Source organism: Dendrobates tinctorius, unplaced genomic scaffold (assembly GCF_039654945.1).
Source record: "Dendrobates tinctorius isolate UK_male_01 unplaced genomic scaffold, ASM3965494v1 ptg000113l, whole genome shotgun sequence".
In the NCBI taxonomy this organism is placed as follows: Eukaryota; Metazoa; Chordata; class Amphibia; order Anura; family Dendrobatidae; genus Dendrobates; species Dendrobates tinctorius.
This window is the reverse complement of record NW_027361781.1, coordinates 1,372,401-1,397,069: the sequence shown is the minus strand read 5'-3', so window position 1 is coordinate 1,397,069 and position 24,669 is coordinate 1,372,401. Positions and strand designations below refer to the sequence as shown.

The following is a 24,669-nucleotide window of genomic DNA, read 5'->3' as shown; positions in this document are numbered from 1 at the left end:
GCCACTTAATTTACCCAAGCATATATGCATAGGTTGGGGGCTCCAGCAGGGGTATAGCTACGGAGGGGGCATCATTAGCGGTCACACCCAGCGCTTGTGCCCGGGTGGGCCTCTCTGACACACAGAATCAGCATTATAAATGGCACACGATCCTTGGCGACCAGTTACATTGATTACTCATTCCTTTGTTGGGTTTGTACCTGACTTGAGTCTATGATACTCCGATATGGTCTCAGTTAAGATCCACTGCTTTTATTCCAGGATTATGATGGCGATAGAAATAGCCTCGGCAGCTCATCTAAAAGTTTCTTTGGTTCGTCTCTGAGTCTGAGGAGCCAAGATAACAACGCCAACTTGAGGAACAAAAGCAGTATGGATGGATCCATGCAGGATGGACAAGGTTAGATATCTCACACTTTTCCTATCAACACGGGGGTCAACTCAGCTGGAACTTCTGTAAAATTTTATTCTGCACCTTAATGTGGAAATATTATTTGGGGACATTTATGAAGGGTTCTGGGCTACAATTGTGGGATTAATATGTGGCAAATATTCGCGCAAGCAGCATTTAATCAAAAATTTGCAACTTTTTTTATATTTTTGACAGTCGTATCGTTTATGAAAAAAAAAGAAGTGTGATGGACGGTGAATCCTGGGTGTAATGTAATTTATGTCTGAAACTGGCGTCAATTTATGTGAAAATCAAAGCCAACTCCGTTTTTAGTTTTCACAGTACCCAAGATGTGGTGAAGTGATTAAGAGGCTTGTGCATTTGTGATTAAAACTGGTGTATGAAGACCAGTCTTACATAAATTTCCCCTACTGTTTCTAATTCCAAAAAATTGTGTAAGTGCATAAACATTATATGGAGAAAAGAATTAGGACACAACTTGTAATCACATTCATTCAGTCTCTTTGCCCTTGTTGTATAACATCCAGCCCCATTGCCCCCCCTGGTGTATAACATCCAGCCCCATTGCCCCCCCTGGCGTATAACATCCAGCCCCATTGCCCCTCGTCTTTCACATCTGGCCCCTCTTACCCTTGTATAATATCCAGCCCCACTGCCCCCCTGGTGTATAGCATCCAGCCCCATTGTGTTTAACATCTGGTCCCTCTTCCCCGTGTATAACATCCAGCCCCATTGCCCCTCATGTTTAACATCCAGCCCCTGTCCCCCCAGTGTTTAACATCCAGCCCCTCACCCCCCGATGTATAACCTCCAGCCCCCCCTGCCATGCTGTCTGCCTTTACCAACATGCACTAGAACCACTGGTGGTGTAGTTCTCACTGATACCAGTGCAGTCCTGTAATAGGAGCCACCGGGGTAACAAGTCTGTTTCTGACATTTCTTCTCTCCCAAGTCTTCCCCCATTACCCTGTGAGTGATATTATTGAGAAGTGGAAGAAACAGCAGCAACTCCGCCATGAAGTGAAGACCCCATAGTATTACAGTCACCGAGGAGCAGAAGTCACCAAAACTGCTGACTCCATAACTGCAGAGTTCAGACTACCTCTGGTGTCAGGAAAATATGAGTTATTTCCTAATTCCCTAGGTACGCATACAGACTTCCTGCTGCCCCACCTCGATTTGGTTTGTGCATTGTAACACTGAGCATCACATGCAGGCACATGACTGCGACCCCCCCCCCTTAATTTCTCTCTGTGAGATCCTGCTCCCTCTCTCTCCTGTGGAATATATGCTCGCCTTCTCCCTTCAAGTAAACAGTTTTTGTGTAATGTGAGATCATGGTCTGCCACCTCTAGTAAGGAATGTAGTTTCCCGCCAAGATTTCCTTTGTCCATTCCTTTTCGAATTTAATAACACACAATAATCCTAGAGACAGGAAAAATATATTCCCAGAATTGGTAGAATTAGGGCTACACACGGTGCAGCTGGTGCGACAATCAGAATCCGGGAAAACAGTTTCTACCCCTCAGTAACTCACAGGAATGTCATATTTGGTGTCAAAACAAGGGTCACGTCGCAGGGGAAAGGGTAATGCCCCTGTTACCACCCTGTGAGCCCCCCCAGCCAAAGATATGGAAAGATAGTTTTAACAAGATTTCAAAAGGGGCGTATGTCCTCTAGCACTGCCCACAAAGTGAGGTCAGCAAGGCGAAGTCCCTTGGTTTTGGGCAAAAGCATAAAGCTGAGATGCTCAATTGGGGAGGTGTCAGATGCCAGGAGAACCAGCTAAGATGCTGTGCTGATGAACCATTTTTCCTTGGGAAGGCCCTCCTCCCATTTATCGACATGTCATATCTGTGTCTGAGAGTAAGTTTCTCATTTTAATCCCTTTTATTTGTAACTGTTTGTACATACTGTATTTTGTCTACTTTTGTATTATCTTTTTTATTTTTGTAAACACTGCCTATATTTTCTGGAGTAAACGTATACATTAATCACCGTATATACTCGTGTATAAGCCGATTTTTTTCAGCCCCCTTTTTTGGCTGAAAAAGACCTCTTGGTCCCTGCGATAAAATAAAAATAAAAATGACATATTCACCTCTCATCACTGGGGGTCACGTTCCACCACTGCGTGCCGTTCCGTCTTCCGGGTCCTCTGGCTGTGACTTTCAGGTCGGAGGGCGCTATGACGTGGTTAGTGCGCGCCCTCTGCCTGAACAGTCACTGACAGAGGACCCGGAAGACGGAGCGGCGCACAGCGGTGGAACGCGGACAGGTGAATATAGCCAGTGCCAGGGCCCTGAGCAAGGGACACTGACACCTGGCTCCCAGCGATGAGAGGTGGGTATGTCAATTTTTTTCTTTCTAATCGCAGCAGCAGCATATGGGGCATATTGCATTATGGAGCACATTATGGGGCCACTATTAACCTTTGTGCATCATTACAGTATATGGGGCGTATTTTTCTATGGAGCATCTTATGGCCATCATTAACCTTTGTGCATCATTATATCGGGCGTATTTTTCTAGGGAGCATCTTATGGGGCCAACATTATCCTTTGTGCAGCATTATATGGGGCATATTGTATTATGGAGCACATTATGGGGCCACAATTAACCTTTGTGCAGCATTATATGGAGCATATTTTAATATGGAGCATCTTATGGGGCCATCATCAACCTTTATGGAGCATCTTATGGGGCCCATCATGAACTGTATGGAGCAATATATAGGACTTCTGATTCAATATGGATATTCAAAAACATTTAACCTACTGATGTCTCAATTAATTTTACTTTTATTGGTATCTATTTTTATTTTTTATTTTCCCACCCTCGGCTTATACACGAGTCAATAAGTTTTCCCAGGTTTTTGTGGCAAAATTAGGTGGCTCGGCTTATACTCAGGTCGGCTTATACTCAAGTATATACAGTAGGTTTCGTTCCTTGCTCTATGATTGAACCGACATGTACTCCATGCCAAATCACGCTAACTGTGGGTTGATTCATGACCCAATATCAAACGAGGAACTGGTGGCACTATAGCATCCTGGGTGGTATTGGGGAACCCTAGCAGTGATGGATCGGAGGTTTATGTGTGTATTTCTTGACTGGGACTGGTGATATACACACTGCCCTCACTCCAGAGTGCTCGATAGCCAGTACGCAACAACGCAGCCTTTCCGGCGACTACTTATCCTGGGTGCAGTACCCTGACTGACCTGAGGATAAGGGGGGCGCCAGAGAGCTGCAAGTTCCTAACCGGAACTGAAAGTGGAACCAAAAGTTGTGGGGTGATATATCTCATGACAAATTGTTATATTAGCCAAAGTAATTTGTGACCAATTCCTGACATCTGATATTAGCATTAGCACAAACACTGCGCTGAGGTTGAGGTATAAAATAATAATTTTGTTGCAGTGATTCCCTACCATATTACCATTTCCACGGGTCAGGACCGAGATGCAGGCACTGAAAGCCGTGCATACGTGATTATTATGGGTCCCCAGAAGATAAGAACAGAGCGCCTTTGGCTAGACCTGCCCAAGGACAAAAAGAGCTTTGCTCTTGGTTCTGTAGAGAAGTTCTCCGTGATTGGATTAGATGTAGGAGAAGTGAAAAGAATGGAGGTGAGAGAATATTACTGGGTGACCATCACGTGCCATTTTTAGTAAAAAAAATACATGTTTAATCAATATTCCTGTCCACAGCTGGGCCACGATGGGACTACTCCTGAGAGCTGCTGGTTAGTGGAAGAAATACAACTCAGTGTGCCTACCAAAGGAGTGTTGTACACCTTTGCATGCAAATGTTGGTTTGCCAAAGACAGAGGGGATGGACTTTCTGCTCGGGTCTTCAACATGTTAGATGCAAGCGCCATCTCTGTTGGCCAAAAGGTATGGGACATAAGGATTCTGGAGATCCAGTTGGTTTGAGCAATATGCAAAATATCTACTCTCCAAACGGAATACTTTCCCACCATATTTCCAGATTCTTTACGAAGTTACTGTGGTCACAGGGGACGTTGCTAATGGTGGGACAGATGCTAATATCTATATGGTATGTTTCGGTGCCAGCGGTAACACAGAAGAAATGCTTTTGCAAAAATGTGGAGACAGGCAAGTATTTTTGGCTTCTGATTTAGTAAATGATAGATGTGGAGGAATGGGTGTTCATTCTTTGATGTGGTTAACCATTGAGATGCTCCGTGTTTATCAATGGAGCCATGGATTCAAATTATGCTGGATCAAGAGTAGAGAAGATGAACAAACCCAAATGTTAATCCAATGTCCTGTGGTGAACTCCAAACACAGACTTCTCCTGGAAGTCCTTTTCTGTGTTCGGAAGTCCGGGAGGAGATAGAGAGAAGATAAGTGAGAGGGAGACAAACTTTGCACTAAAGTTTTCTTGAACCCAACAAACCCGAACTTCACTGATCCTTAATCAAGAGCTCCTTGAAGTTTGTGAAGACTCTTCATGGGTCATACCAGTAGATAAATTTGGGGTAAAAGGAAGACCTGGTGTTTGGAGAACCTCTGTGTTCAATGGATCCATAATAAAAGATATTTTGCCCATTGTATCCACAGGTTTGAGAGAGGTCAGAAAGACACATTCATCATGGAAATCGCCGACATTGCCCCACTCAAAAAGATGAGGATCCGCATAGACGGGAAGGGCAGTCGGCCTGAATGGTATCTTGAACAGGTAACACAAAAGTTGAAAATCTTTTTTTTTTTTTTTTTTTTAATGACATACAGTACGTCCAGCTGAAAGAGTTAAGGCCCTTCTATCAATGATTTCACACACAGTGGAACTTTACTAACCCCTTCACTTTGAAACCATTTTTTTTTTTATGCTTTCGTTTTTTTTTTTGCTACCCCTTTTTCCGAGATCCATAATTTTTTTCAGTTTTCCATTTACATAGACCTAATTGGGCTTCTTTTATGCAGGACAAGTTGTAGTTTTGAATGTCAACAATGTACTGGAAAATGGGGGGAAAAAAATCCAAGAGTGAGGCTAAAAAATCCCCCATTAATCTGCCATTATTTTGGGGGGTTTATGCCATTCATTGTGCAGTATATTTTCTTGGTTTTAAAAAATTCAGAATTTTGTAAAAAAAAAAAAAAATTTGTCTGGTGTTGCCATTTTCTATCTTTTTTATTTTTCTGTTGCTGTAGTTTTTATTGGTTCATATGATATTTCAGTTGTTAGTTATTGCATTTTTTGGGGGGAAAGGTGAATCGCGGTACCTGATAAACAGCCATTCTGGAGTTTTTTTTCTCCTTACTGTGTTTAATGTGGGTTAAATAATTTAATATTTTGATACATGTAATTTTTACGGACACGGTGATACCTAATGTACTTATTGAGATGAGTGAATACATTTCCAGGACCCTAGTCAAGGAGGCACTTCAGTAGTGCGTGGCCACCATTCGAGAGCCCTGAATCCTAACTGCCGTCATTCCTGGCGCCTCTTTTGATTTGTAGCTCTGGCATTGTTGTGTTGTGTAACTGCATTTTAGATATTTTTTGTCCCCCTCATTTGTATTCAAACCTGCATTCTTTTCCCCTCTTGCACTATATACTACTATATATTAGTATATTCTTGGAAGAATCAATCTGGTGCCCACAGGCAGTGGTGTCTCCAGGTTTTCATGGGCCTCAGGCTAAAGAATCTCAGGGGTCCTCTTTGACACATACCATGATTCATGATGCACAGATACGGCAGAAAAATATATGTATAGTACAATGCCAAATACTTCACTTCTTACATTACATGAGTGATATCTATTGTAAATTCTACAATACCATACAGCAAAGGGGATTCAGGTGATCGAGGGTCCACAGGTTTCAGGGTTTAAGAATATGTAGTATTAGAGCTACACAGGATATTGATAAATGTACCCTACCAGTAGAAACTGTCCTCAGTAGTGTACTCTTTACAAAAGTAATTTTCCTCCTAAATAGTATTATGGGCACAAAATAGTCTTTCATACAGTATTATGAGCGCCACATAGTCCTCCATACAGTATTATGGGCACAACATAGTCCTCCATACAGTATTATATGCGACGCCCTCTCCCAGGGCCGTGGGGTACTCGGTACCAGGCCCGTTGGCTTCAATGGGGGATGTCACGGCAGCTGAGACCCGGTCCGTGGCCATGGGCGTCCATTGTAAAAGGGGGATGGTTGAACGTGTGATGATGATTAAAGTTTATGAGTGAATGATTCGTGACGCCACCTGTGGTGTTCGGCAATGAAGATGTTAAGCCGACGCTGCAGACCGATCCTCTGGGAGAGAGTGTGCAGCAATGATGTTGTGGCCCTCCATAGGTAGGGCAGTGGTCCCAGGGCAGTGTAGATGGCACCGAGCTTTGTCATTCTGTTCGTGACGCCAAGTTGCGACGCCCTCTCCCAGGACCGTGGGGTACTCGGTACCGGGCCCGTTGGCTTCAATGGGGGATGTCATGGCAGCTGAGACCCGGTCCGTGGCCCTGGGCATCCATTGTAAAAGGGGGATGGTTGAACGTGTGGATGATGATTAAAGTTTATGAGTGAATGATTTGTGACGCCACCTGTGGTGTTCGGCAATGAAGATGTTAAGCCGACGCTGCAGACCGATCCTCTGGGAGAGATAGTGTGCAGCAATGATGTTGTGGCCCTCCATAGGTAGGGCAGTGGTCCCAGGGCAGTGTAGATGAAGAGACAGGGGAGAGATGTAGATGGTGCAGTGTCAGGCACAGAGATGTAGCAGTGCTGAGGGTGTTGGCAAAGGAATAAGCGGAGGACACCAGGGCATATAGTTCCAAAGCTTTACTCACAGTCTGTTGTGCATACAGGTGCCCGCATCCGTGCCGTGTCCTCCGGGTCAGGGGCTCAGTCAACCTCCAAGCTAGATGAAGCACTCCATTCCAGCACTCCGCCAACATGTGCCTTTTCTGTACGTCTCCCTTCTTGCACCTATGGTGAAGTACTGACAGTACTGAGTTACACTGGAGTTCCTCCTTTCTGATGTTCCTATGAACTCTACTTGTACGGCAGACAGCTGTAGCCTGCTTCGGGGACTCCTTGCTACCTAGTCCCGGCTCACTCACGTTGCTGTTGTGCCCCCAAGTCTTGGGTGGGAATAAAGTGGTGACAACTTCTATTCCTCCGGTGTCTGCTGCAGGACCATTAGTATCCATACAACCTCTGGGACAGGACCCCGGCCGTGCGCTTAGAACTTGGGAAGGGTTCTCTTCTAACCCTAATCCTTAGTCCTCTTCTTCTCCTCACGTTCCGTACTAATCCTTTCCTTCTTATAGAGAGTCAGGCTTTCTATCACTGTTCCTCTCCTGTGCCAGCAGACCCAGGTCACTGAGGTCGGCTGCAGCACTTCCTTCCATCCATCCCACTCAGGGGATCTCCTTTCACAGACTGACTAAATCCTAAACTCTTCCCGCTCTTTTAGTGCAAACTAAACTCCACCCGCCTCCCAGCACGCTTCATGTTCCAAGCAGGGAGCCACCAAAGGGTGCTTTGCTACTCTACTATGTTGTGTGGGATGCAGGTGTTGGAGTGTGGTCAGGTGTCTCCACCTTACCTGGATGGTGGGGCACCACACCTCAGGAGGAGATGCAGTACCTCTGTGGTGACTGAACCCTCAGGGGCGCCACATACCCCCCGTTAAACACAGCACGTCCGCGGGCTGCAAGTGAAACAAAGGTGAAACAAAATTAGGAACATACAAAAAAATTTTGAATGCTTGATAAACAATTCTTAACTAAACTTCCCAATATGGAAGGCTCTGACTCTTGAATGTTACAAACAATTTAACTAACTATCTATAACTTATTATATTACTTTAACTTAAAGTTATATTACCTAATTTAAAGTGCTATGGAAGTAAACTCACTACCAGTTCAAGTACTATCATCTTCCATTTCAATATTCAAATTTTTCATCTCTTTATTAAAACATTCCTAATAGTTATTACTATCAATTAAATTCTATATAAAAGCTGTTCTATAACTATTAATACTCTCATAAGGCACATTATATAACCATTCACATCAAAACTTCAATAATACTTGTAAGTGCTGAACACCGCTCCCAGACGGGATTTCTTGCAGTGCCCTTTGGTTGGAGCCATGCTCCAGGTGAGGTAGTCTTTATTCTTAGAAGACCTATGTAAAACCAAGAGAGGGCACCTAAAGAGGTGCAACTATATACAAGAAAGTTTGTGATACACTCCAAGTTCATGATCACTGCAGTTCAATTTTTCATAATAAATGCTGCCAGTGCAACTAGGCAAACTGAAGAAAACTGGAACATAATTGTAAACAATGGGGCACAACGGTGCCAATACCCTCCTGGGTAACAGTTATTTGTTTAGAAAATGTTCGTTAATGTTGGTCTCCTCCTGGGGTGATGGAAGCTGGTTTCTGGGACTGCTTCCAGGGGAGAACTTGAGGACATCCTCTTCCTGCTTGTGGGTTAACATATGAGGAAATGGCAGCTGGCGTGACTGCTGCCTGGGGTATTGCAGGAGTTGTCACTTGTACCATGGGATGTGGTACTGGAGTGGAGGTGGCTTGTCGGGCTTTGGCAGGTGTAATTACTACAGTAGGAGGTATCCCTGCTGGGGGAACATAGGCATTTTCCCTCTTGCAGGCCGCTATGATGTCCTCTGGTATGCGGCGCACATTCATGGCATACCAGCCACGTAGCCCTCATGCCGGGTGAAGATGACATATTCTCCCAGTTGCAAATCACGAGCAGGGTGTGCCTTCCAGAGGTGAGACTCAACATCCCTCCTGCTGAAGAAATGGTCAGAGATCCTCTTGGGTCCGAGATGAAGCCAAACCCCCGTTCATGGTTGACATTCAGGACCTGACCCCATCCCGCCGAGTCCCGGGGACCATAATGACCAGCACGGACCTTCTCCTTCCGATCTAGGTCAGGGCCCAGCACTGCCAGTCTCCGCTGTTCCCGTTCTGTCTGTTCAGCTGCCAGCAGGCAGAGGGTCTGCTGGCAATAGGACTCCTATTCCTCCTCCACCTCTTTGGGCCGACCTCCACCCACCGTGGACAGGGGCACTACCACTAGGGGTTCAGGTGTTTCCCCCCAGGGACTAGAATCCCGGTCCCAGACAAAGTCCAGCACGACCTGTCCAGACGCTGCAGCCGTTTTGCACCCCGAGGCTTTCCCAGGTACAGGGGCGGCGGTCATACCTGGAGACTCCTGGCGATGTAGTATCGGTTCCGGTGCAGGCATCGGGCGGCAGCCGGTGGCTGCGGTGGTGACTGGAGTTGCCTGATCAGCGACTGGAGATGGTGGTGGAGCAGATGGCGGCTCCGGGTCCGCAGGGGCCTCCGGTGGGACCTGCACAGCCGCACTAGGTCCAGGCACAAGCACATCTTCCTCCTCTTCAGCTCCCGGGCTCTCGGATAACTCCTCCTGGCAGACAGCGCTCGGCGGTGGTTGCAGCGGGGAGATGGTGACAGGCGCTGCCTGTGGAAGAGCCAGTGCAGCGACGGCGGGTACCGATGGTGTAGGTACCGGTGGTACAGGCCCCTCCTGGTCGCGCTGCAGGTTCAGGGTCCAGAGAGCCTCTTGTCTCAGCCGCTGGCGGTGTGTCTGCTGGGCAATCTCGTCCTCCAGCTGCTGGTGGTTCATTGTGGAAGCAGGGTCGGAGCCTTCAGCTACTGCGCTGGGAAGTTCAACTCAACCTCCTCGCACTCTTCGGGCCTCCTTCCTCCCTCCATCATGGCGTCCTGGCGTTCTCTCTCCTTCCCGGGCTTCTTTCCCGCCACAGGGCTTCGCTCCTCCTTCTGGGGGCGGCGTCTTCTTCCTACTCCTCCATACCAGGCCAGTATACGAACCCCTCTGGGGGTGGGCCATGTCGCTGTAGCATAGAAGTTTAGGCAGGGGAGGCCCAGGACAGTTCGCGATCTTTTCTTAGGACCACCCATGTTGTCACGCCCGTCTTCACTGCGCCGGTGGCCATTTTGAGAGTCCATTTTACACATTCTCAGCAATGTTTAAGTCCAATAAATCTTCAGCACACAGCACCCGGTGGCACCGGGCTTTGTCATCCTGTTCGTGACGCCAAGTTGCGACGCCCTCTCCCAGGGCCGTGGGGTACTCAGTACCGGGCCCGTTAGCTTCAATGGGGGATGTCACGGCAGCTGAGACCCGGTCCGTGGCCCTGGGCATCCATTGTAAAAGGGGATGGTTGAACGTGTGATGATGATTAAAGTTTATGAGTGAATGATTCGTGACGCCACCTGTGGTGTTCGGCAATGAAGATGTTAAGCCGACAATGCAGACAGATCCTCTGGGACAGATGGTGTGGTGCAGCAATGATGTTGTGGCCCTCCACAGGTAGGGCAGTGGTCCCAGGGCAGTGTAGATGAAGAGATAGGGGAGAGACGTAGATGGTGCAGTGTCAGGCACAGAGATGTAGCAGTGCTGAGGGTGTTGGCGCAGGAATAAGCGGAGGACACTAGGGCATGTAGTTCCAAAGCTTTACTCACAGTCTGTTGTGCATACAGGTGCCCGCATCCGTGCCGTGTCCTCCAGGTCAGGGGCTCAGTCAACCTCCAAGCAAGATGAAGCACTCCGTTCCAACACTCCGCCAACATGTGCCTTTTCTGAACGTCTCCCTTGTTGCGCCTATGGTGAAGTACTCACAGTACTGAGTTACACTGGACTTCCTCCTTTCTGATGTTCCTATTATCTCTACTTGTACGGCAGACAGCTGTAGCCTGCTTCGGGGACTCCTTGCTACCTAGTCCCGGCTCACTCACGTTGCTGTTGTGCCCCCAAGTCTTGGGTGGGAATAAAGAGGTGACAACTTCTATTCCTCCGGTGTCTGCTGCAGGACCATTAGTATCCATACAACCTCGGGGACCGGACCCCGGCCTTGCGCTTAGAACTTAAGGGTTCTCTTCTAACCCTAATCCTTAGTCCTCTTCTTCTCCTCACGTTCCGTACTAATCCTTTCCTTCTTATAGAGAGTCAGGCTTTCTATCACTGTTCCTCTCCTGTGCCAGCGGACCCAGGTCACTGAGGTCGGCTGCAGCACTTCCTTCCATCCATCCCACTCATGGGATCTCCTCTCACAGACTGACTAAATCCTAAACTCTTCCCGCTATTTTAGTGCAAACTAAACTCCACCCGCCTCCCAGCACGCTTCGTGTTTCAAGCAAGGAACCACCAAAGGGTGCTTTGCTACACTACTATGTTGTGTGGGATGCAGGTGTTGGAGTGTGGTCAGGTGTCTCCACCTTACCTGGATGGTGGGGCACCACACCTCAGGAGTAGGTGCAGTACCTCTGTGGCGACTGAACCCTCAGGGGCGCCACATATATGCACCACATAGTCCTCCATACAGTATTATGGGCACCATATAGTCCTCCATACAGTATTATGGGCACCAGATAGTCCTCGATACAGAATTATGGACACCACATAGTCCTCCATACAGAATTATGGACACCACATAGTCCTCCATCCAGTATTATGGGCACCACATAGTCCTCCATACAGAATTATGGACACCACATAGTCCTCCATACAGTATTATGGGCACCACAAAGTCATCCAACAGTATTATGAACACCACATAGTCTTCCATACAGTATTATGAGCACAACATAGTCCTCCATACAGTATTATGGGCACCATATAGTCCTCCATACAGAATTATGGACACCACATAGTCCTCCATACAGTATTATGGGTTGCCACAAAGTCATCCAACAGTATTATGAACACCACATAGTCTTCCATACAGTATTATGAGCACAACATAGTCCTCCATACAGTATTATGGGCACCACATAGTCCTCCATACAGAATTATGGACACCACATAGTCCTCCATACAGTATTATGGGCACCACAAAGTCATCCAACAGTATTATGAACACCACATAGTCTTCCATACAGTATTATGAGCTCCACCGTCCTCCATACAGTATTATGAGCGCCACATAGCCTTCTATACAGTATTATGAGATTCACAAAGTCCTCCATACTGCAATTATGGGCACCGTATAGACCTCCATAGGGTATTGTTGGGAAGTAGTAGTAGTATTGGAAACAAGTCTTCAGTAGGCACCCTGCACCTTGTTTGTGTTACATGGGGGGGCATAGGAATTTAAAATCTCACTCAGTTGAAAACCATGTAAATGTTGCTGTCAGACATTGACAGCGGTATCTAAATGGTTAAACAGCAGCGATCAGTGGGGCATGACCATACACAGGCTGACCTTATCCAAACACTGCTGACAGTGTCAGGCTACAGAGATGAGCCCAGTTGTCAATATATTCTTACATTTTCGCTAGGGAAAACAGACGTATGATACCATGCAGAGCTCTGAGAAACGTGCTGCACAACTGGTATTTCATGGGGAATGCAAGTGTTTATTAAACTGGTCATATCGGCTGACATGTCCCCTTAAATAAGTATTTTGTGAAGTTATGTATTTGAGGAGCAAAAAACATAAATCACATTAAATATAATTGCAAAAATAAATTATAACACTTTTCTGAAATATGATTTATAATTTAGAAAATCATATGCTTTCTCTCAGTATTACAGGGATGCATGCAGGTTTTACTTCCATTTTACAAGTTTAAGCGCAAAACCTGGTGAAATTCTCTTTTCAACTGCAGGAGAAGGGGATACTGGTAAAGGGTTAATCTGAGTCTATCACTACATGCTGTTGAAAGACAGACACCACAGCAAACTGAAGAGAAGCTGAGTCAGGATTTATCTCTGCTCATGCTGCTTCCTGGCTGCCTCCTCCATAATCTACAAGACCTCACATGGCCTCATATGTAGCTACATGCAACATGAAGCCTGCACAGATCTCTCTGTGCTTCCATAATTTACATTTGCAGTCTCACCCACTCATGGTGGAATTATCGTAGTCAGAAGCAAGAAGTCTCACACAGATGTCATAATAGCGAGACAGCAGAGAGCCTGACTACAGCCGATTACAGTCTCCCTTTCTTTTAGCGGTTTTCATCACTTAGGCTAGTTTCACACTAGCGTTCTTGGGCGCAGCGCAGGGCCACCGCTAAGCCCCGCCCCCGGCCGCGCCCCCTCCGGTCATTTCCTCCTCTGATCACATGAGGCTGCATGCGATCAGCATATCCTATATTTAGCGTTGGATACGCTGATCGTGCGCTGACCATGCGCTGGTCTGATTTTGCTGGCGCTGCGCCCTTTTGGCGCTGCACCCAAAGCACAAAAATGCGACACAGCGCGTTTTTGTGCTCTGGGTACAGCGCCAAAAGGGCGCAGCGCCAGCAAAATCAGACCAGCGCATGGTCAGCGTACGATCAGCGTATCCAACGCTAAATATAGGATATGCTGATTGCATGCAGCCTCATGTGATCAGAGGAGGAACTGACTGGAGGGGGCGCGGCCGGGGGCAGGGCTTAGCGGCGGCCCTGCGCTGCGCCCAAGAATGCTAGTGTGAAACGAGCCTTAGTTTTACTTTTACTAATACGCTATATTTGAGGAAGGTTTTATACTTTGTCTTCCTATTACTTTATTAAGTTTTTGACTCTGTGCCCTCTTTAAAAATTTGCCTTTAAATGTTAACCTTGTTAATATTTGACTCATATGAGGTGATCCTGACCAGTGGCGTAACTAAAGTTCAATTGGCTCTTGTGCAAAATTTGGATCTCCCTCCCCCCCCCCCCCGCATATTGGTCACATGTATGGGCCCTCGTATCTTTCTAGAGCCTACACTGACATACATGTTGCCGCTTCATCCTACATTATATAGAAATATCCCTCATCCTGGTATATATGTTCCCCATCCTGGGCTCATCCTGATATATATTCCCAAACCTGGTATATATGTTCCCCATCCTGGGCTCATCCTGATATATATTCCCTATCCTGGTATATATGTTCCCCATGCTGGGTTCCTTCCTGGTATATTTGTCCCCCATCCTAGTAAATACGTCTCTCCAATTCTGGACCCATCCTGGAATATCTGTAACCCATCCTGGTATATATGTTCCCCATCCTGGACCCATCCTTGTATATATGTTCCCCATCCTTCCACTGTTCTTTAACGCATAAACACCAATTCTACTCACATTGCTACTGCTCCCACGCAGCGTGAAGTCCTCTTCTATAACTGGCACCTGACTTCAGCATGCAAGCGACGGGCAGTCATGCGCCCCCAGGCACGGGTGAGCCGACATCAGCTGCCGGCCTCTGATTGGCCAGAGGCATGTATTTCAGTGTAGGGATCTGGCAGGTCTCTGCGCCGCCATGTATTTCAACTGAATGAGTCCTCAGATGCACATACAACTGATATAGGCTAGGCACCAGTGGGCCCCCCTCCCCGGTTGCTCCCTCTGGGTAGGGTGCGACCGCAATCTATACTTGCCTGTTGTTTTCATGTCCATTGAAATAAGGAAGTGTTTGCATTATCACATCCATTTAGTTGCCTCTAAATTGCCCAGATTTTGGCAAGAGACCAAGAGAGAGGTGAAAGTCTAGTTCAAAAGTGGCATGACTGGTTTTTGGGGAACTTTTTTTAAGAAAGATTTTTCCTGGTCATAGATCAATCTGATCTAGAAAGGTTGGGAAGGTGATAGAATCATTTCCTTGGCATATTTGGGGCATTTTTTTAGGGTAATTAAACAATGAATCCCTATAAAATGTGTCTTCTGTGCAGATTATACTGAAGAACACCGTGACAGAAGAGGAGACGTCTTTTACATATGGAGAATGGCTCTCAAAGACGAAGGGCGAGAAGAGATCCCTTTCTTGTGAGCTGGCAGCTGTGGTTGATGAGGAAGAAATGGTGGAGACCACCACATACATCATACAGATAAAGACAAGTGATGTCTCAGGTTTGTCCCTTATTACCCCATATGTTATCAGCCACAGATTACTTTTTTTTTTAATTGATTCTACTGGGAGTAATCAGTAGAGATGAGCGAACCCAAAGTTAAAAGTTCTGCGTTCGTATCGGACAGTTACTGTACGATTCTAAACGCCAAACATGGACTTTCCCTCAAAGCCCGTTGCAATGTTTGGAGTTCTGGGGGAAGTCTGTTGGAAGGAGGTTTTTTTTCTTGTTTTGGTCCCCATTGTTTTCAATTGTTCTGGTTCATGTTTTGGTACGGTTCTGGTACCCGAACTGAACTGTGGAAGAAAATTCGGGGAGTGTAGCAGAACCCGAACTTCCACGGGTCTGCTCATCCCTAGTCAGATGACATATGGCAGAAAACTTTGGTCCCGACATGATAATGCCAACTGTTTTTAAGACACTATTGTGTATGTACGTAAAGAACTAGATGCAACATAAAGAGCATATAACATGGTAGTAGCCATGTTGTTGTTTTTGTCTTACCACCACCCCTTTTTTTCCATCACTTTTTTTTCTAGCTTTTTCTGACAAATGATAACCTTGAGGAAATCCAGAGATGATAAAGAGTCTTATCTTTTAGAAATGTCTTTTCCTTGACACTAAGCAGACTGCAAAATTTCCCATTGCTGGAACCTCAGTGATCAATTGCAGTCTTTGAGGAAACCTAGCAAGAGGTGTTCAACTACCCAGCAGCGCCACCGCAGGAACAATTAGGAATAGCAATGTAATGTAAATTTGGGTTCAGTAGATGACAGTGTTTAGGAAGTTGAAAAATTCGATTGGTGCTGCTCTTTTCGGTGTTCCACTCTTTTCTCTTAGGTCCCTGGTCTTCACTTCTTTATCTGGCATCTTCGACCTGACATCATGGGCACTTCTGACACTTAGGAGACCCCACTATGTCATGATGTTGCATGTTGTCTGGACACAGAAATAAAAACAGGTTGTCCTGAAGGACCAGGCTGGATGTTGCATCATTGTAGCGTGAATCAAATTGGTTATCACTAATGACTGGTGGTTGTCCCATCCCACAGGGGCATAACTATAATAGGTGCCGGGGTTGGAATCATACCAGGACCATGGAGCTTAGGTTCATTTGGCCCACATGAAAAAAAGTCCCTTACTATTAAAAATGCATGACAGTTGGGCACTCTGTTGGAAATTTTGGATTGGGGCCCATGAGCTTCAAGTTGTGCCACTGCCCACCCATCTATCATAAGTCATAACATGTTTCTTGTATGTATGGTGCGACACCACACGGGCAACGGACAATGGGCAAAGGGACAATTGGAACAATGATCCACACTGCGCGTTAAACTCTCTGCTTTCCAGTGCGCGCAGCTTAGGCCTGTTTCACACATCAGTTTTTTCCGTCAGTTAAAATCCGCTAAAATGGCGGACAACGGATCCGTTCCTGTACTGACCACAACGTTTGGCACCGGACCGTTGTTTTAACGGATCCGGCGAAGGAAGAATTTTAAAGGAACCGCTGCCTGGGGAGGAGAGAGATTAAATTTCCGACACAGGCATTTCTCCCGGGCATGCGCAATAGAAAATGCGGATCCGGCCGGGGAAAAAAACGTTTCATTGTCCGTCCTGTCCGCTCAGCGGACGGCAAAATCTTGGCGGATCCGTAAAAAAACGGATCGAACGGATGACCATCCGATAAGATCTGCCGTTAATACAAGTCAATGGGGAAAAAACGGATCCGCCAAGAAAAATGGCGGATCCATTTTTTTCGCAAAACGGCGGATTTTGACTGATGGGGAAAAAATGGATGTGTGAAACAGGCCTTAGAGAGACCACTGCACTGGACCATTGTTATCTGATCAAGATGGGTTCCAGCAGATGGTCCGCTACTGATCTAGCAATAATTGACTACCCATAGGCACAGGTGATGGATTTGACAGACTGGAACACCTGTCTGGTTAGGGGGTTTAGACCACTGTATCAGTAAAAGAGAGCTCTGACCACTATTGCAGTGTACACCGAGATGAGTCCACACAGAATACTAAACCAATTTAGATTTTAAGAGCAAAAATTTACTATCAGCCTCTAAATGTCACTGGTTCCCCGAGAATTGATAGCTGGTAAGTGGTTGACGGCGATCATAATACACTAGTGTGGATTCTTCTGAAGACATTTTTCTAGAACTGGTAAGCTGGGGAATAAACCTGAACTGGAGAAACCACAAGGCTACGATATCGCTTTCGTTAGAGCTCAAAGCGTCTGCGGAGAGGAGCAATTATGGAAGAAAACACCAGAGGATTTAATGAAAACCGCTTCTTTGTGCTGCAATATCTCTGCATAAATGATCATTAAACTGCGAGCAGCTCTCCGTAGAGACCACGACGCACCAGCCAAGTGCCTGGTTATAGAGACCGAACGGCCCGCGGCAGTGAATACAGCTTTTATATTTATTTTCCTTGGAAATCTTCTGACCGATGATGGTGATTCTTTTGCTCCATTTACAATTCTTTTTTTGCCACAAAATTCAACACTACTATTGTGATTCAGTCGTTACAAAAGAAAAACATGCTCCAAAAAATAACTTCAAAAACTTTTTGATAATAAATTAATCCCAAAAACTTTTTTGACCAAAAATCTAAAACAGTGAAGCTATGACGGTATACCATGCAGAATATGTTTCAGAGCCTCGGTGCTTGAAACGCGTAGGATGAGTGTTTCTCTTAGTTTATTTTTCTACTTTATGAAATTTTAAGCTTTATTAATAAATTACGATTTTATAAATCCTTTCACCGCGGTTGCTAGATACCTGCCTTCTCATCATCTATTCCTACCTGGAAACCAACTCGAGAGCATTCTCCGTGCACCGCACCGTAATAAGATTGATCCAGATTGTGTGAGCTGATGTGATCCTTATGTTCTTCATGCCATACAGAACCGGTTCTGGAAGCATGAAAAGAGCTAAAGTTTTCCAACAGGTGTTAAAAGCAGGGATCATTATTACAAAACACCCTCAAAATTGTCCTTTTTTGAGCAGACCGTACGGCACAGATTTGGACTATAAAAGAGGATCTTGACAGCAACTTTTTTTGATAAGCCGGTAGTTACTGACTCTTGCGCGGCCGATGGTGTTTCTAATTAGTTTTCTAAAGGCCCTTCGGATTCTAGAAAAATCTCAAAGCTCCAGCACTAAATAAGACCTACGGACCTGGGAAAGCCTGGTACAATGACTTGGCTAAAAATTGGGTAACGTGAAGGAGGTGGTTCTGTCTGCCGAGGATAGGCAACTGTCTGTTTTGGTAAAAATAGGCAGTATATTGTCTAGGAAATAGTTTAGAATTTTCTATTCTCAGACCAGAAGGATGGTCCGTTGTTTGACTTTTTAAAAATATTTTTTTTACTTACTCTTAAAATATATTAAACAATTTTCTGTATACAAAAAAACAACATAATTCCCTTCCCCTTTGTTTCCAGGAGCCGGTACTGATGCCAATGTATTCATGGTGATTTTTGGAGAGAATGGAGACAGTGGAACGCTCGCCATGAAACAGTCCAATAACTCGAACAAGTTTGAGAGGAATCAGATGGACACTTTCCGGTTCCCAGAAATGCTGAGCTTGGGGGACTTGTGCAAAGTGCGTGTTTGGCACGACAACTCAGGTAAGGGTGAATTCGTTACCTCCATGACGTTACTGTGAAATATATGAAACGCGCACAAAATAAAATCTCCCCGATAACTCACCGAATAAATGGTCACTGATCCAGATCCACATTAGCTGAGTGTCTGGCAAACCTACTGATTTGGGAAGAATTTGTCAACCATCGTATGTGTATAATCACCAGACTATCTTTTGATGGCAGATGGAAAAGAAAGGTCCAACATGTTAATTTCAATGTGTCTGATCCTTTGTTCCTATGGCTTCACTTAAAGGGATATTCCCATCTCCAAGATCCTATCCCAATATGTAGTAGGTGTAACAATAAAAATATCGACAAAGACCTCCAATTACAAATGTTTTTCTGATTTGCTGTCTCTTTCCTCATGTGAAGACGTTGTAGGACCTTGTATGTTACGACCACTAGCAACTAGCTAACTGTCACTATATGCATGGCCGTAACGATGGATACCTAAGGTCCTGCAGTGCCTGCGCATCAGGAAAGAGATATAGTGAATCAGAAAAACTATCCTACATTTCTAATTGGAGATATTTGCCAAAATTACTATTATTACACCTACTACATATTGGGATAGGAGCTTGGTGATGGGAATAACCCTGTAATTGGGCATTTACACGTTCCAACTGTGGCCGTTAAATATCGATCAGCTACGTATAGACAAGCCGATCAGCAGTCATTCAATGGTTTGTTTGGATGGGCAACTCTTTGCGCACAGAACGATCATTAATATGATTGTTCTGTGTGCACACAACATGATATCGGCAGCACATGACCTGGCTACATGAGATGAAGTGCTGCTGAAGACAATCATGTTAATGTCGGCATGAACGATCCAATTACCCAGTAAATGGGCATTTTGCTTGTTCATTAAGTTATTGCTGGCATTTTTACAAAGGCTGGTAATCCGCAAATTAGCATCCTACCAAGCATTTATTCCCAGTTATCTGCTTGATTCATTGGGCCTTTAAAAATTGTGGAGAAAGGTCCCGAATCATCAAATCTTTTACCCTCCAAATCGTGACAAGCGGTTATATTTATTACACCACAAATCTTACTCTAGTCACTGACCGGAGTAAGATAGGTGGTGGGGCGTATGCCACTTTGCACCTTTCCCAATACATTAAGAGGCAAGTGCCTCCTAATGAATTAGGGAACCCGCACTCCATCTTGACCCCTCATCAAAACCCCTATATATAGCATGAGCCCCCACACAGCCCCCTATATACAATACCCACAATATACAAGTCCCACACATAGCCCATCTAAATATAGTATGATCCCACATACTCCACACCCTATATATAGTATGCTCTTCAACACGGCCTTCTTATATACAGCTGGAGCCCCCACACATAGCCCCCCTATATGCAGTGTGATCTCATACACAGCACCCCTATATACAGCATGAGTCCTCACTCACAGCTCCCACTATATACACATTGAGCCTCTTCACAGCCCCCTATAGACAATGTGAGTCCACACATAGCCCCCTATACACAGTAAGGTCCCCCCCTTATTATATTCACTATGAGCACACACATTCACATATACTGCATTTAAAAGGAAAAAAAAACAATACATACTCACCTGGCTCCTGTTCCCCCGGCGCTCCTCTCCTGTCTTTGCTTTGTGAACTGACGCTCGGCAGAGCGTGCGCGATGTAGTGACGTCATCGCGTCTGCTGTCTCAGCCGTACACGCTGTATGGTGGAAGGAGCCGCCGGCCCTCTCCTCCACCAATGTATTCGCTATCTGCATCCTTAGGATGCAGATAGCGGTGACATCGGGACGTCGGACATAGTAGGAAGGTCGCATAGTCCGGCCCATGGGCTCCTGTTTTCAGGCCTCTCGCTGTCTCGGTCCACAGGCTGGACTGGAACAGCCAGAGGGCCGGATGTGGCTCGTGGGTCGCACTTTGCTCAGGTCTGAACAGTGCCGGTGCAAAATGTTTTTCTTTTTTGCTTCTTTGGGCCTATTGTTTTCAAGTAGTGGACAAGCCCTTTAAGCAAAAAAAATATAAAGGAACTCAGTGTTAAAGTATAAATACACCACCAAAGCATAAGAAAGAATAAAACACTGACCACGTGCTACAAATAAAATGCATAGGTCAAGTCCAAGGATGAAAAAGGCGAAACCGCACAGCACTGTGAATGGCGCTTACCCGCCCCTGTGGAGCTCACAGCCTTTCGCATGGTCTCTCTCGCTCCGTCTTTCATGTTATCTTTTCGTACACATTTTTGTCCTTTTTCTTTGATGTAGCCTCTTGTCTTTTATCTCCAGAGACTTCTCTCCATTCAGCGTTTTTCCGTGTTCCTTCTTTTTCTGCTTCACGGTCACTTGCCTCTGTAATTCATAGTGTTGATGCTATGTGCGTATTATATCGGACACAACGCTGCCATACCGTGGCACAGCACGCCGCATTGTGTCACATTTGTCACAGTTTTCGGAGAAGAGGCCTCTGGTTTACAAGTAATATGGGAGGATGGAGCAACCTTACCCAGACACCTTTTATCTCTGGAGTCTGTTCTATTCTGGGAGTTTTGTCCACTTTGTGCATTCATTTAAATGATAAGCAGGAATCGGGAGATAATGCGGGGAAGGGGCTGGGGATTGTGCTTGTTATCCCAGATTCCCACCAGGGCTCACATGGATTTACATATTGTCTGATGATAGAACAATGGCTTTGCAGAGTTATTAGTATCTTATCAGACCATAGTCTGCTCCCAGGAAAATTCATATTTCAGGAAAATAGCGAAAGTTTAAAGTGAATAAAAAAAACTTCAAAAAGAATCTGTGAAGTTTCAGATGAAGTGTCAATCACATCCAGTCACTGATATTGGTTCATGTGCCGCTATACTACTCAATTAAAATAACTATGTTTTAGGATTGCTGCCTGTATTGAAGCCAGTATGTACATTCTACTAGAAAATTGTCATTGAGTATTCAACAAGGATTCTTCTATGTACAAGAATATAACTGCTATAATACTGCTCCTACCTACAAGAATATATCTACTATAATACTGCCCCCTATGTACAAGAATATAACTACTATAATACTGCTCCTGTGTACAAGAATATAACTACTATAACACTGCCCCTATGTACAAGAATATAACTACTATAATACTGCCCCTATGTACAAGAATATAACTGCTATAATACTGCCCCTATGTACAAGAATATAACTACTATAATACTGCTCCTATGTACAAGAATATAACTACTATAATACTGCCCCTGTGTACAACAATATAACTACTATAATACTGCCCCTATGTACAAGAATATAACTGCTATAATACTGCCCCTATGTACAAGAATATAACTACTATAATACTGCTCCTATGTACAAGAATATAACTACTATAATACTGCTCCTGTGTACAAGAATATAACTACTATAATACTGCCCCTATGTACAAGAATATAACTACTATAATACTGCTCCTATGTACAAGAATATAACTACTATAATACTGCCCCTATGTACCTGAATATAACTACTATAATACTGCCCCTATGTACAAGAATATAACTACTATAATACTGCTCCTATGTACAAGAATATAACTACTATAATACTGCCCCTATGTACCTGAATATAACTACTGTAATATTGCTCCTATGTACAAAAATATTACTACTATAATACTGCCCCTATGTACAAGAATATAACTACTATAATACTGCTCCTATGTACAAGAATATAACTGCTATAATACTGCTCCTACCTACAAGAATATATCTACTATAATACTGCCCCTATGTACAAGAATATAACTACTATAATACTGTCCCTATGGGCAAGAATAAAACTACTATAATACTGCTCCTATGTACAAGAATATAATTACTATAATACTGCCCCTATGTACAAGAGTATAACTACTATAATACTGTTCTCTATGTACAATAATATACAGTAACTACTAAAATACTGCCCCTATGTTCAAGAATAAAACTACTATAATACGGCCCCTATGTACAAGAATATAAATACTATAATACTGCCCTCTATATACAAGAATATAACTACTATAATACTGCCCCTATGTACAAGAATATAACTGCTATAATACTGCCCCTATGTACAAGAATATAACTTCTGTAATACTGCCACTATGTACATGAATATAACTACTATAATACTGCTCCTATGTACAAGAATATAACTACTATAATACTGTCCCTATGTACAAGAATATAACTACTATAATACTGCTCCTATGTACAAGAATATAACTACTATAATACTGCTCCTATGTACAAGAATACAACTACTACAATACTGCTTCCTATCTACAAGAATATAACTACTATAATACTGCCCCCTATGTACAAGAATATAACAACTATAATACTGCTCCTATGTACAAGAATATAACTACTATAATATTGCCTCCTATCTACAAGAATATAACTACTATAATACTGCCCCCTATGTACAAGAATATAACAACTATAATACTGCTCCTATGTACAAGAATTTAACTACTATAATATTGCCCCTATGTACAAGAATATAACTACTATAATACTGCCCCTATGTACAAGAATATAGCTACTATAATACTGCCCCTATGTACAAGAATATAACTACTATAATACTGCCCCTTTGTACAAGAATATAACTACTATAATACTGCACCTAGGTACAAGAATATAACTACTATAATTCTGCCCCTAGGTACAAGAATATAACTACTATAATTCTGCCCCTAGGTACAATAATATAACTACTATAATACTGCCCCCTAGGTACAAGAATATAACTACTATAATACTGCCCCTTGGTACAAGAATATAACTACTGTAATACTGCCCCTATATACAAGAATATAACTACTATAATACTGCACCTATGTACAAGAATATAACTACTATAATACTGCTCCTATATACAAGAATATATCTACTATAATACTGCTTCTATGTACAAGAATATAACTACTATAATACTACCCCTATGTACAAGAATATAACTACTATAATACTTTCCCTATGTGCAAGATTATAACTATTATAATACTGCCCCATGTACAGGAATATAACTGCTAATCTGAAAGCATGATAAAGGCTGAGACACTGATTCCAGCAATATGTCACTTACCGGGCTGCTTGCTGTAGTTTTAATAAAATCACTGTTTTATCTGCTGAAGATCTAGCAGTTCTATGAATGCTGAGCTCTGTATAACCCCACCCACACCACTGATTGACAGCTTTCTGTCCTCCAGTGATATGATAAAATCAGTTTTATCAGTAAGAGATTATGAAAACTACAGCTAACAGCCCAGTAAGTGACTCATCACTGGAATCAGGGTCTCTGCCCCTGCATTATGCTACTTCAGACTAGGTGGCAAAAACTTGGTAACAGATTCCTTTTAAATGTTCTGAGGACATTTGCAGGCCCCATATAGATGTCCAAATAAATGCACATTTTAAAGTTGAATATAAAGTTTCAAACACTGAGATTATTATTCAGATTTTAATTTACAAATCGTGCGCTTGCTGTTAATCAGTGGGATAATTCCTCTTTAATTTTGAAGACTTTATGGATACCTTTAGGGGCTCTCCGATTTTAAGAAATTGATTTTTATTTTTGGCTTAAACCAAATCACTTTTGCAATAACGTCTCATGTAAAGAGTTATTCATTAGGCTGCCTGCTATGTACTAAGATACATAGAGGCTGCAGAAGCCAAACGGTTCAAGATTTTTAAATT

The 24,669-nt window shown here is 44.0% G+C and overlaps 1 protein-coding gene across 4 annotated transcripts in view; it reads left to right on the top strand.

Moving 5' to 3' along the window:
* Positions 1-24,669, top strand: part of LOXHD1 (lipoxygenase homology PLAT domains 1) — a 283,627-nt gene that overhangs the window by 237,941 nt on the left and 21,017 nt on the right. For all 4 annotated transcript variants that reach the window (XM_073589763.1, XM_073589760.1, XM_073589761.1 and 1 more), the window contains 7 exons: positions 262-400; positions 3,836-4,044; positions 4,126-4,311; positions 4,406-4,533; positions 5,002-5,119; positions 15,108-15,285; positions 18,744-18,929. In XM_073589763.1, coding sequence (XP_073445864.1) covers positions 262-400; positions 3,836-4,044; positions 4,126-4,311; positions 4,406-4,533; positions 5,002-5,119; positions 15,108-15,285; positions 18,744-18,929 — 1,144 coding nt within the window. The remainder of the gene's footprint in view (positions 1-261; positions 401-3,835; positions 4,045-4,125; positions 4,312-4,405; positions 4,534-5,001; positions 5,120-15,107; positions 15,286-18,743; positions 18,930-24,669) is intronic.